Here is a 14,389-nt window from a genome sequence, read left to right on the forward strand (position 1 = left end):
ACTATAAAGCTGTCCTTGATGTTGCGTTATTTTGCAGGTAAACATAACTAAACATTAATGCCTAATTTAGCTTGGCTATGAGAATTGAGGCTCTAATCTTCCAACCAAACCGTTCAGTGAATCCGCTCTGTGTTTGCTCTGTATACAGTTCAGGACAAGCTGCTGGTAAATCATTCTTTAGTTAGCGAGGTCACCTGAAGGTCTGCGGTGGTTGAGTAACCCGGGGTTTTGAATGCATAGCATGAATAGCATGTAAGTACACTGACCAATCAGTGGCCCCGGATATTAACACCTCAGTCACTAAACACCCTCGCTGCTCTGTAGCTCTGTAGTCGCAGGATGGAAAGCTGTTAATGAACAACAGACGTAGTTTACTTTCTGGAATCATAAAATAGTTTTTAACATAACGTGCACCGTAAGATGGGCACAGAGAGGCAGAAAAGTTGCGGGCTGTAAATGTGTATCTTGGCTCCTGATCTGAACTCATCGATGGCTGCAGTTTGTTGAGGCGTGGGAGTGAGGCATGCAGGGTTTGGGTTCGGAGGGGGGGTGGGTGTTATTTGGGAGAGACAGAGGTGCTTTGACTTGGGCTGTTAAGTGCCAGAGCTCTGGGTTCAGGTTTGGCAGCCAACTGTGCTGGACTCAGTTTATCAGTCAGTGCCTTACTGGGATAAACAACAGGCAAAGCATAATGAAGTCATGGAAAATAACAGGGTACATTTACTCAAGTGATTCTCAGTACGGGGTTTGAGGAAGCTGCACTTTATCTGAGTATTTCCATTTTAAAGCTGCACTAATAAATAAGTTTATATTAACAATGGATCAAATGATCACGTGTGATGTGACTCAGAACTTTAGCCCAACTCTCCAGAGCGTTTTAAAGCTAGGGTATGTGACGCTGGAGAAACTAACAAGAGATGGTTAGATCTTTAAAAATGATACAGAACGGTGTGTTTCTCCACTTCAGATCTGACTGATTGACTTCTGGCCTGGTGCCACAATGTTGATCTAGCGTCAAATTTGACCTGGAGTCCGTTCGTGGTATTTTATTTTGAAAATTTACCACATTCTCTATGTCGTTTCTGTGTTTGACTTTCTGTCTGTGCGATCTGCAATGATTGGCTTGGCTTATTACAGGCCTGTGACTGCTACAGATTCATTATTTCATTTATTCATTTCTGTCGGGAGGCAAATATAACAACAAATCCTCCTGAAATACATTACGTACCCTAGCATTAATGTCTTTGACCTCATTGCTTTTACGCCCCACAACTTTATTGTTTTGGGTCAGTCTCACTTCTCTCATAAACTTCTTTTCCAGCAACAGCAGGCAGTTGTTTGTAGAGAAAAAGTTTAGAGAAATACCCTGCACACACACACTACCTGCTCAGCTCCAAACAGCAAACAGACAAAGTTAGCGACTAGATGGTAAACATAGCAGAGAGACAGATATTTCCCTCAGGAGGCCAAAACAGAACTAAAAGAAGGGAATATTCAACAAATTTGACGTTTTACAGATCAAGATTAAGAGGACATACATATGATGCATTGTTATACATTAAATCAGTGGTTCTCAAGCTTTTCGGCTTGTGACCCCTTAAAATGATACTAACTTGCAGTCCTTCATCAGGTTGTAAATGTCATCAAGTTATGTCCAGTTCAACCACCACAAGATTATTAGTTTTAGAGGGATGAAGACAGAAATCATCAAGTAATTTACTTTAAATCACAGCAAAATCTGTTTATTTTAGGCTCGTACCACTGTAGTAAGACAGATTGACATTACTCACTTGAGTATTCGCTTTGTGTTTGGTGGGAACACATAAAGCATGTATATTCTCATCATGAGCAGCTTTATTTCTTATACGTAGTCACATTTTACTGATGATACTAAATTTTGAATTTTGAATGCAGCACCGGTAATATGATATTTTTACTGTGTTCTACTGCACTATATACTGTACATAAGCAAGACGTAGGTACTTCCACCACTGGAAGACTGCACGTGCATTAAAACAAACACTGGGGAGGATATTTGAATTAGTTATCTGCCTTTTTATTGCACACAGTGGACAGTGTATTTTGTCTCGCCATCTGAAACCAGCTAACTGTGTAAACAACCTCTCTTACTGTACATTACGTCCTCGTATTGAGACAACCTGAGTGTCATTTAAGGATATCAAAGACTATTACAGCTTCTTCTCTTGTCATTTTGTCCAGGTACTTCACTACAGTTTATTTCCATGCTCGATCGTTCACTGTTTATGTGTTTGTGTTACTGCCTAATTGGACATAACCGCCCGGCGTCTCAGATACCGCCGCTATCAGCAGGATGCAGGCGCTGGCTTCTAGCACCAATTAGCTCACAGCGAGACGCCTCTCGCACTCCTGACGCTGCTGTTCCAGGAAGCTGTGATACCGTCCATATTCCCCTGGACACTCATCCTCCTACAAACATATCAAACGGGCGAGCCGAGGCTTATCCAGGTATAAAGATGTCACAGGTTTCAGACTTTGTTGCATGCCATCACATATTTTAATCATGAATCCACAAAAGGAAACATTGTGTTAAAAAATGTTTTCACATATTTGATATCAGGTGCTTGTGCACAGTCTCTACAGCCCTCTGCTCCAGTAAACTGACTTTTTACCAGTCTCACTCAATCTGCAGAATTCACAGATGTTTTCTGTTTCTTAGGTGAAAGAGGGTTTGTGTTTGTGTGAGAGCACATAGAGAGAGATCCAATATGGCCGCAGGGTGATGGAGGACAACCAGCACTGCTCCTGTAAGTAATCAATCGCATCAATCTCCCTCCATGTGCCTCTCTGTCTACCTTTTTATACTTCAGGAGGCGAATAGCAAACACTATATTTTAATTTTTGTGTTATATTAATATAGAGTCGTTTGGGTAATTTTAGCAAACAGGTGGTTGAAGGAAAATTAGAGTTTATTACAACTTGGGTCTTGTTTTTGTCCGTTGTCATTCAGACTGAACATACACTGAACAAAAGGAGGGAGAATTACAGCTTAAGATTCAAAATGGAAACAATAACTACAGCCAAAACGCTTCAAATAGCAAAATGTACAATCACGGTAAAAAAATGGAATATTAATTCATAAATCTAAATAAATAAATCTAGTTTCAGATATCTTTAAGCTTATTTTACTAGTTAACTGAATAAGAATCCCCTGAACGAGATAATTTAAACAAAACAACACACAATCACAGAAATCTTTCTGAGTGGAGAGATTACAGACAAAGAAATCAACAATCTTACCTGAAAAGTTGCCTATATCTCAAGTTGTTATTGTCTTTATTTTTAACAATTTGCTCTTGTTATTAATAAGAAATCACTGATTGTAGCTGATGTGCATCTGTGTGTGTGATGTGCAATGCGCTTATATAAACTTTTTAATTTGAAGGACCCCCTATTTGAGAGGATTTTGTCTTAAGGAAGTATTTTTTATTTTCAAGTTTCAACATTATACTCTTCTGGGGTCACTATGAATTACAATCAGTGAAAATGGCCAAACCTATATTTCTTCCCTTCCAGAAAAACTTGATAAAAGTTCAAATATTCTATTCTTCCTTTTGCTGGGGATGCCCTTCAAGGACCACTGTTGGTCACCGGACCCCAGTTTGAAAACCACTGCACTAGAAAACAAGGAGACAGTCATCAAACCATCCACCATGAATCACACAGACTGCAGCGTTATGGCTGAATCAAACAGTAAGGAGCATTACGAGGAGCTAGTTCTAAATCAAAAAGAGCTGTTTTCACCAATCTTAGATAATATATTCGTCCTGTTACTGGAACCCTCTGTAGAATAAATTGTAACTCAACATTATCACAGAAGAAGAGATCCTTCCTACCCGACATAAAAGGTGAAAAAGACAACGCATATATTGTTGCATATTCCGTTAATCTTCTCATTTGTCTTATCTGGCCTGCAGCAGTGTCGTTTTTACAGAATTCTCACCGTTTTGTCCATCATGCTAAAGTGACTGATAAAAACACGTGACAGCGGGGTCTAAAATAGAGCCGGGATGTGGCCCTGAACCACCTCCTCGGGAGACTTGGAGGTTATCAGGCCGCAGCAGTTGGATCGCTTATAAATCACAGTCCAGCCTCGTAACCGCAGCAGCAAGCAGCCGGAGCCGGAGCCAGTTCAATAAAGACACGTGAAATATGAGCGTGGGGAGGTGAGGTGTGTGTGTGTGTGTGTGTTTGTAAGGTGAGATGGATCCATGTCAGAAGATTACATAAGACCTTGCAGCAACTAATGATGTTGTAACTGCAGGTAATTGTGATAAAAATGATTGAGATGATGGTTGAGGTGAGTTTCTGGAATCAATCTGCTGCTGTCAGTTCTCAGACAGCTCCTGTATGTGCAGTCAGTCAGCGTCTACCTCTGAAAGGCTGTGAGTTATGGGCCTGGACTCGGGGAGCTGACACCTGACATTTTAATAACTGAGATGACACACAGACGATGGACTCCACTGAGTAAACAGACACCCTGAGAGGCAGTTTGATGCTGAGAACCTGGATACACTACAACAAATAGAGAAATAAACACTTGCACTGCATTAATCCCCTTCAGTGCTGAAGTCAGAGAGGATGTCTGAAATCTAACCCGCTGCAGTGTGTTTCCCTCTCTCACAGAGATGCTGAAGATGATTCGGCACTGCAGGGAACAGATAACTGATCAATTATTTCCCTCTCCTCTGATGACCTTGATGAATTCAGCTGTCTGATGTCAGTGGGGCTGGATCGATACATCTGTTAGCACGAGTTGATGAACATGATTGAATTTGTGCGCCTGCTGTTATTCCTCTCACGTAACGCCCAAGTTTCAACCGAACAGCAGCGTGTCCCGCAGGAACTACAGCCGTGTTGTGTGTGGCTGACACTGATATGCAAACACAGGCTGCACTTTAGTAGAGAGTAAAATTCTAAGAAAAGTGCAGGTCAGGCTGCGTATCAACAGACTGCAGACTGGTGCTCTTCTGCAGCAGGACACGTATCATCATCACCATCATATTCAGATATGCAGATCTTTGCTTTATTAAACTTGTTTGGGGTCCTGTCCTCATCACCACACGTGAACATACAATTTTAATTAGAAATCAACATGACCAGTGAATGTTTATTTGCTTTATATTAAAGACAGATCACACAGTGGCTGTGATCTGGGCAATCAAAACACGACATTACATTAAAATAAGGGCTTACTGAAGTATGTATGCACAAGTGTTCATTCTTTCTTACTTTTTTGATGCTATAAAAAGGAGGTTTCACATCATGATTGGGGGGTGGCACCTGTAGTCCTATTCAGGTTCCTTTCATCCAGCATCCATCTAACTATATTCCCCTGTCTGCACAACACATGATGGTAGTTAGCTCCAACTGAGGGACCAGAGATTGTATTTTCTACGATGCATTTTGGGATGGTTACAACTCTGATGGTGCTTCTGTAGCCACATTTCAGGATTATGTTATTTAAGAAAATGGTCTTTTATCTTTGTTAAAATAACAAGGTCGTATAATGTGTGTGTTTTTTTTTTTTTTAGAAAGACCGATGAAAGAACCCTTCTATGAGAAATTACATTGAGCATTATAAGCTAGTAAAACAAGTTAATTACAGGCAGGATTTTACTTCTGTATTCTACTGATTGTTTGATTGGTAGAAATTAGATCAAATAATTAAATAGCACACAGGAGTGCTATAAATACCATTAAATATACATATTCATACAGTGCTCCCATGCAGTGTAGAACCATTGACACATTGACAACATATTTACATTCATCCAACACCAGTAACTCCATATTATGTGAACCTGTGGTTATTATCAATATTTACAAAACCAGGCACAATAATATTGATTGACCCCTATAATTAAACTGTGCACACCTTCTTCAGCCTTGTTATCCCTGTGTGTCTATTTTCTATCTGTGTTCCTGTAAATTGTATGTAAAATCAGCCAATAAAGCAGATTTGGTTTTAATATAATTGAGTGTGATACATTTTCCAGCCTGAGTTGACGTCATGCCAAACTGAGTAGAGCCATTGGTGCATTACTGCCGCTGCAGTGACCATAATAACATTTGTTTATGGTATGTGTGTAGGGAAGGGGTGCACTTTTACACAAATGTGTGTCTGTGCATGCAAATATTGAGTTCTCTTCAGCCACTTTTTTGCGCGGTCAGCACTGTATCTCTTCATCTGTGTGATTGGGTCCAGCAGAGAGCTCACAGTTCGCTCACAGTGAATGGCACCCATTGCAAAAAAGTCTTTGTTCTGCAGCAAAGCCGTGGCTTCACCCCCTCGCTTTGACTTCTAAATGAAGCTCTATACTGTCTACCTAGTGTGGCACATGGGAAATCAGTCAAAACAAACTGCTTTCCATCAGGGGTCATGACCCAGCGTTTACCTCCACATGTCGGGGTTGAGGGTTCCTCTTAGAGCCAGCTTAGGGAACCACGGATAACAGCAAACGTACAGTCAGCAAGTGCAAATGAAAAGACGTGAAGTTATTGTGACCGGGTGCTGAGAGCCCCGGTGTCCTCACCACTGGGACGTCCTATGCAGACCATTGCCCTGCAGAGGAAGAGAGACACGGTAGATCAACATTAATTAGGTTTTCAATGAAACTTAAAACCTGCGTTTATAGTATCAACTACCTGCTGAAGGCTTGAAAGGTTTTCAGCTCGGATTCTAAATGTGTCCCAATTTCACTCTTTATTTGCTAAATAGTGCCGCGTATTTACTCATCAACTTCATCAATAATTCCCCAAATGAAACAAAAGAATTGGCGTCCGTAGTATCTACCATATTGCATAGATCTGCCTATGAATTACATTTTGTATAGGGAATATTAGTGAATGGGTGAAGGAGGGACTGATTTCAGACATGAGTGTGGTTGTTTGACACAGTTATACTTTAAACTAATCTGGCTAAAGACACAGCTATCTAGTTAGTATCAGTTATCTAAGAAAATATATGTCTAAATTCTCGCTATCTAGGTTATCTGTTGTTGAATGCAACTATATTTGTTAATGTTTCCCCAAATGGAAATTGCTAATTGTGCTAGCAATGGTTAAAAACTGCTTTTCTGTGTGTCTTCTAACCATATTTTGGCAACAATAAGATAAGACTCTTTGATCTCCAGACGGGAGTTTCAATTTTAGGGCAGCACAAGAAACAAGCTAAAAGGTAAGAACTTTTATAAAATGTTCTAAATAAAATAACGTAACGATTTATACATATATTACAATATAACTATCCAGAGCAGGTGGAAGAAGTGAATAATGCTGCTCAATGGATGTCCAATGGTTGTTTTAATACTTTATTTTACCATTAAAATGGCTCCAATAGGACTACAGTAGCCATCCTCCCTGATGTATAGAGCTAAAAACCTTTCAAAACCACCTCAACAGCATAGAAACAAGTGTTTAATACTCAAAGATAAAGACTTAGAAGAGATAGATATCTGGAGAAATATGGAAAAAGACTACGATAAGGTTCAGAAAGAGACAAACTACGTCAAATCAAACAATACCCTTTTCACCAACATTATTTCAACTGGCATATTGAACAGATGAAGTGAAAGACACAAGGCCTAGAGTGAGCTCCACAAGGTAAGAAAAAAAACATCCAGACAAAGAAGTGATTCATAGTCAACCTGTAGAAGAAGTTGCTATGGATACAGCAGGAGCTGAGAGGTCGACATGCACAGCGGCAGGGGAATAGAAAAGCATCTGGAGGTGATAGGAATGAACAAGGAGAACTGTGGAGCGAAGGAGGAGAGGCGTCGAGGGTTCAGGGTACGACCTACGCTATTTCCGTTTGTCTGTGTGTGTGGAGTGCTCCGGTTCTCAGTGTGTGTGGACGGGGTGCTGCTCCCGCTGTTGGCTGCAGAGTGGGTGGAGGCTCTGGGAATGACCATGTCATAGGAAGAGTCCGGAGGGTGCTGCGTGAAGTCATAACACGGCCCATGACAAAAACATCCAACATATGAGGCAGAGTCACCGACCCAGTTTTAAATCACTTCTTAAAGCTCGGTGAGGACTTTTTGTAGTAACATTTTATTTTTAGGTAAACCCCTCAGAATAGGATGGTGTATTTTTGTAGGCCAAGCATCGTCCTAGTTCCCTCAACAAAAAGCCAGTGGGGTTTTATAATTGGATTTTGAGTTATTGCAGAAAATAAACTCTGGCAAACAAAAGTTCATGATACTACATGTGAATGTAGCATAAACACCAGAAATATAAAGTTAACATTAGGCTAAACTAACTAGCACAATACCAGAAGTATAAAGCTAACATTAGGCTAAACGATAATGGCTCTACCATATAATACCATGTTTAAAAAGAGGCTAACATGTCAGCGGCTTCCAAGACACAGAAAAAAGGAGCAGGTAAGCTAGCCAGTACTAGTCTAATTGTACAGTTTTTTGTTTTACCTTTAGGTTGAGTAGACTAACCAATGTGTTTGTACATTTTACACTTTTTGGTAACAATTTTGGCTAGTTCCCTAGATGCTATTAGTTCCAGAGATACGCTCCCAAATGGAGTTGCAGGAGTGTTAACATTCCCAAATCCAAGAAAGAGGAGCTGCTAACCCTAAACTCTGATATGCAGCTTCCAGTACCAGCTCACAGTGGATGTGGCGGTCATGAATTTTTCTAACATAACCTGTAACCCCACAAAATAATGTAGTTAACGTTAACTACTGTGCTTCTTAGCCTTGGAAGTAATGCTAGGTTACTGCTGCAATACGCTTGTTGTATGTTATTTTGGTGGGAATACATACCAACCACTGATTGATGACTCAAAACGTTGCGTTCACCAGTAGGTGACACTACAGCAAACTAAATTTAAAAGATTTTGGTGATTGTGTACAAGCAATACACCTACATTTGGACTATCAGGTCAGTGGGGCAAGAAAAAAAAAGCATCTGTTGAGCCGTGAGTACAGTTACACAGTCAAACAGTTACACAGTTAAACAGTACTACTTATGACCAGTTATGGTTCATACATTTTATCTACTGCTCATTAATTGCATACTTTCCATAGAGACACTTACTTGTTCTTATCTGATAGTATAGTAGAGTATAAGTACTGTATGACCTATATCTTTTTTGCTTCACAGTCATGCCTCAAAAACTGTCAAATGCTCTTAATTTAAATAATAATTTGCCTACCACAGGCTATATTTGTGCGTGGTGAATGTGCTGTGAACCAGATATGCAATATTCAAATATGTGTGTGTCTGTAAGCAAACCAGATGGCTGTATACTTACATTTCCCACTGCTTTGCTGATGAGAGCCAGCTCAGTGGGCTGGTAGACCGAACTACGCAGCTGACCGGTGTAGCCGCTGTATGGAGACACAGGCTTGGACGCTGTGATGGACAGAAAGAGACAACAAATATGATTATTCTGTCACCCTACAAGCCTGTGATCTTTAGGCCTCTGAAATGCTATCGTTCCCCAGCAACCATCTCCTAAATCTTAATATGGCCATCATTAAGATACGCAGCACTTAATCACCAGAACGAGACCAGGGGACACTATCTATACTTTATCTTGTTTGTGCTTCCGGTGATGCATCCTGTAGAAACACCCAGCAGAGATGGAGGTGAGAGATGACTTTGTCACACTTTGCGTGACACAACAGATATTTTTCCCCTGGATGAGACTGTTGCCACACCTCAGTTGCCATGGAGACAGTGCAAACACAAGGTGTGATGTTTCTGCTGGGAATCAGAGTGGGAGCGTTTCTGTGCGATACAGTGGTCACATATACTAGACACTCATTAACAGTAATGATTCATGACACATCGCCTCTAAATACCTGACTGCAACTCTGGGAGAGCACTGTGTACAGATGTTTGATTTAATTTTCCTGCCTCGGCACTGACAACCATTATTGACTCTTTAGTCATAGTTAAGTGGGGAGTTTATGATGAAGCCAAATGTTGCTGCTCTGTGTAAACCCAGATCAGCATTTTCATATCACACAACAGCTGTGCATACAGCATGTAACACCAAGAATTAAAAACAGAATAATCTTTTAATCAAAACTGAGTTGAAGACTTCAATTAAGAAAAATGTAACAAGCAATAGTAGTGTAACCTCAGCAATAATGGGAAGAAAAGGAGATTTTAGTTTAGGTTAGTTGTAAAAATCAACTTTCAACTTTCTGGGAGTTTGTTTACTTTCAGGAAAGTTTGTTTGTTTTTCCAGGAAGGAAAAAAGAAGAAATTCATCTCACAATGAATGTACAATAAACTAACTCGGAACAAAAAGAGTGCTGTTAACCCTAAAAATGTAGAGAAAAGCTCTCCTAGAATGGAAATAATCAAAATAACTTATACTTAGTTATTTTCCCCCTCTACACCATAACCTTCCAGGACATAAGCAGGAACACAACATCATCTATGATTATGCACTGACTCTACCAACAGCACGAGAGATCGTAGTGTTCTGATCTTGGTGGCTTTTTTACTGCAGCATCAGATCCTGTTCAGCTCAGGGCTTAAACAGCAGCATATCAGATTCTGTGGGGTCATCATGTAAATGCAAAACAACCTTTTTAAGCACATTTTAGCAGGGTAATCGGTCCATTGTGACGTTTCTGTGGGCTTGAAACTTTTACTCATCACCACAAGGTCATTCTGTGTATTGTGTGATAAGTATATTATGATACAACCAGTCAACGCAGGGACACAGGACAAAATGTACAGTTCAGTGTTTCCACTCGACAAACCGTGGGTCAAAAAATATGATGTCACGCACTGGTAGACGTTTTAATGGACTTCCAGTTTGAATACGTGTGATATGTAGTCAGGGAGGTTACTGTGTGACTAATGCATGCAAAGTGAATGTAGTTATGTGCTTAAACTCCCCTCTAGCTATTACCACACAAACAAACTGAAACCTTTCAAATTCGTCAACCAGGCAAATATTGATTCACCGGGAAAGTGGGAGTGAAAACTGCTTCCTGCCTTGTGTTGTGCAGAAGTCTGGATTCATCTCATACCTGATGGGACAGGACATCTCATTGCTACAGACTTCTACAGGGAGTTCTTATGTGGTTATGAAACTGTCAATTTAATACTGATGCCACTAAATGACCATCATAAGCAAACGAGAAGGATTTGGTTGGAATTCCCCTGAAATTATTCAAGGTTGAAAAACACTAATTACACCTCAAATGTCGAGCATTTCAGTGATAAGGCTCATGTGTGATAATGACTCTGTATTTGGGTTTTCTTATGACAGACTGCAGTGAAATTGCTGCTATGTACACTTGTACAAGATCCTACATGTAGGTTCCACCAGCAGATGGATATAAATTGTCGTTCATTATATGTATCAAAGTCGCCATCATCGGTGAGGGGACAAGCCTACGAAAGTTTTTCAGACACATTTTAAGTCTACAGGTGGGGAGAGTTTGATACACAGATTTTTGATTTTGAAGGAATACTTGACATGCAAAACAATCCAGTTTCTCCAACAGCCTGGAGTTTTAAGTTTACTATAGAGGTGAAATGAACATTTGATACTGAAGCTTTGAGATTTAAACAGCCTACATACCCTGGTTGGGCTCGTCCATAGAGAAAGCTTTATTTTCCACGAACATGTTCTGGGAGCTCTGTTCCTTCAGGATTGTCTCGTAGCCGACTCCTCGATTCGGGTACAGATCTTCCCCGAAGCCTGGCTGGCTTTCATCCACACTGGTCAAACAGCAGATTTGAGGAATGATGTAGAGGATGAGGAACACCCACGCATTCGCCACCAAGGCGATGGCCAAGGTGGGGTCGTCCCACATGGGCCCGCCGGTCCTCTCATTTCCGTAGACGTACATGACGATCCACGCCACCCAAATGCAGATAGAGAAGAAGTCAGTTAGAAGAATAGAGGCGCCTTCTATCTTCCATTGCTTGTGTTTGCCCGCCATGATGGTCAGACTTGCCACCAACACAGCCAGAACCAGGGTCATGACGTAGATCAGCGCCATGACGAAGTCCTCGTTGGCGATGTTGCAAGGTATAGCCGTTGCTCTGCCTATTTCGCCTGAGGCGTTGAGTGGTATTTGTGGGTGGCGCACCACTGTGATGATCAGCCACTCTGTGTTGATGACCACCTCCACCAGCCACAGCCCCAGTGCCCCCAGACACAAGACCCAACTCTGGGGCCCGCTGTTCCGCCTGGCGAGGATGTTCAGCCTCACGCACTGCATCAGGAGGCAGGCAAAGCAGCCACCAAACAGCACCCCGAAGAGGAACCGCCGCGAAGCGCAGGTGGAGAAGTCCTTTCCCACGATGAAGGCGAAGGTCAGGCAGAAGAGGCCGCTGGTGCAGACCAGAAAGCCGGCCTGGAGAGCCACTGAGCTCTTGCGGTTCTTGCTTTGTATGAAGGGCACGCTGGCCAGCAGTGAGATGAAAAGCACAAAGGAGAAGACAAAACCAGCCGCCGCGAAGGCCTCCAGCACGATTCCCCACACGACACTAATGTCACACAGGTTGTAGTAGAGGGAGTCCACGTTAGCACCGCAACCCTGAGGGGTGAAGTTGGCAGCCATGGCTACTGGGAGAGAGTTCAGATTGGACAAGTTGTTCTGGGATCCTGACAGCACCTATTCAGACGGACAAACAGGGAGGGTCTAAGAAAGGTCCAATGTGGACAGATCTTTACAAAGACTCAAATACGTCACCAATGCTGGAAATAGTCTACACCCAATTAAGCAAATATTATAGTTGCATGAGTCAGTACACACGCATCAACACATGAGATTCCAAACAAAACCTTTGTAATGATGTTGGAAAATATGTCATATCAAGTGACATAAGAGTACACTAGAGTTTTTCCCAACTCTGACGTTAATCATTCATCTGTCGACAAATACTGTTTCTGTGCATTGGGATTACACCTGAATCAATGAGGTCAAAGTGCATTTAACCTTTAGTCCTCTGGGTAGAAGAGTAGTTTCATCATGTCGATGTAAATAACACACATATTAAATCAGAAAGTGGAACCTTTTCAGTTTTCTAATGAACAACATAAAATCTGCTTTGTGAATAAACATCTCCAGAATCTCAGTCTCATCTTTCTGCTGCATCTGGCTGGTTCTTTTTGTCCCTGTCAGATCCAATTACACTGAACCGAGGACAGTATCTGAGCCAAATCGATAAAAGCGCAGTGGCGGACGTTTAGTCTTTCTTACTTCTGTGACTCAATCACGGCAAGGATGTTTGTGGGACAAAGAAATCAGCCATTTCTGTTTCTCATTTGCTTGATCTCTAAGTTTTGTGGTCATATTTTGGTCATTGACAGTGGCTTTGTGAGTCCCGTCAGTCCCTCAGTAAGCAAACCACTAACATGTCTTTCATTTTAGGGTGTGACCTCTAATCACTCACGCAGTCTTGAAGGTGCTACAGTTTTCTTTTTCCAGATTTCAGGCCTGTCAAACTGAGAAACAGCCTGTGGTGACACTGTAAACACAGGTCCTACTCTCTAAACATCAAAGTCATGTCTACCTCTGTTACCATGGAGAGCTCAAGGACCAAATGTTTTTATGGCGATCTCTGAATGCTCAAGGTAGGATGAAAGATTTTCATTCCAGTATGAAACAAAAAATAAAAGAAACAAATATTTGGCTTCCAAAATATCTCACAATCTCGACCTCGAACTGTTCATACAAATGTTGTGCAGAAATAAATAATTTTCATACATTTACAGTGAAACCGCAGTTTCCTCAAATACTCAAGATCAGAACACAAGAGCCACACAAATCAGTAAAAACTACAATGAAACTCAACTCGTCCTTATTTTGCAACCGGAGGCCATTGATTCTATCTTCTTGTCACATGGTCTATTTAAATGCTGTTCCAGCGCTTTTGATCATATCACATGATCTTCATCAGCTGGAAGTGTCACAACTTGTAAAATGGGTTTTTAAAGATTTTGAGGTAATGTGGATGAGAAGTTCTTCAAGTCTACAGTTCCATGACAACTGGGCAACTTCAACTACCAATAAAGATCATTTGATGTGATCGAAAGCTCCAGAACAGCTACTAAATAGACCTTGTGATGAGATTGTTTTCTCAATCGAGTTTAAGTGCATAGGATTTAGCGGCATCTAGTGATGAAGTTTCAGATTGCAACTAACTTAACACCAGTGGTGTCTTTATTTGACGACCTGGGAATGAGAACGGGCTGTGAAGTGTGTCGGAGAAACTACGATGGCCGCAAACAACGCAAAAGACCCGACCTACAGCCTGTGTTTGGTTTGTCCGCTCTGGGCTACTGTAGAAACATGGCGGACTCCATGGAAGGCGACCTGCAGCGTCTGTAGATAAAAACATCTTATTCTGTA

General features: G+C 41.3%; 1 protein-coding gene across 2 annotated transcripts in view; it reads right to left on the bottom strand.

Moving 5' to 3' along the window:
- Positions 1–5,038: 5,038 nt before the first annotated feature.
- gprc5c (G protein-coupled receptor, class C, group 5, member C) overlaps positions 5,039–14,389 on the bottom strand; it is a 10,597-nt gene continuing 1,246 nt past the window's right edge. Inside the window, exons 2-5 of one of the 2 annotated variants that reach the window (XM_035664098.1) lie at positions 11,608–12,649; positions 9,310–9,410; positions 7,842–7,976; positions 5,039–6,604 (exon numbers count right to left, since the gene is read on the bottom strand). In XM_035664098.1, the coding sequence (XP_035519991.1) occupies positions 6,572–6,604; positions 7,842–7,976; positions 9,310–9,410; positions 11,608–12,595 (1,257 nt within the window). In that variant the 5' untranslated portion in view covers positions 12,596–12,649 and the 3' untranslated portion in view covers positions 5,039–6,571. The remainder of the gene's footprint in view (positions 6,605–7,841; positions 7,977–9,309; positions 9,411–11,607; positions 12,650–14,389) is intronic. The other variant, XM_035664106.1, reaches the window with a different exon arrangement.

The sequence above is a fragment of the Morone saxatilis genome, unplaced genomic scaffold (assembly GCF_004916995.1).
Source record: "Morone saxatilis isolate NCDOM2014 unplaced genomic scaffold, NCSU_SB_2.0 Contig1, whole genome shotgun sequence".
NCBI classification, from domain to species: Eukaryota; Metazoa; Chordata; class Actinopteri; family Moronidae; genus Morone; species Morone saxatilis.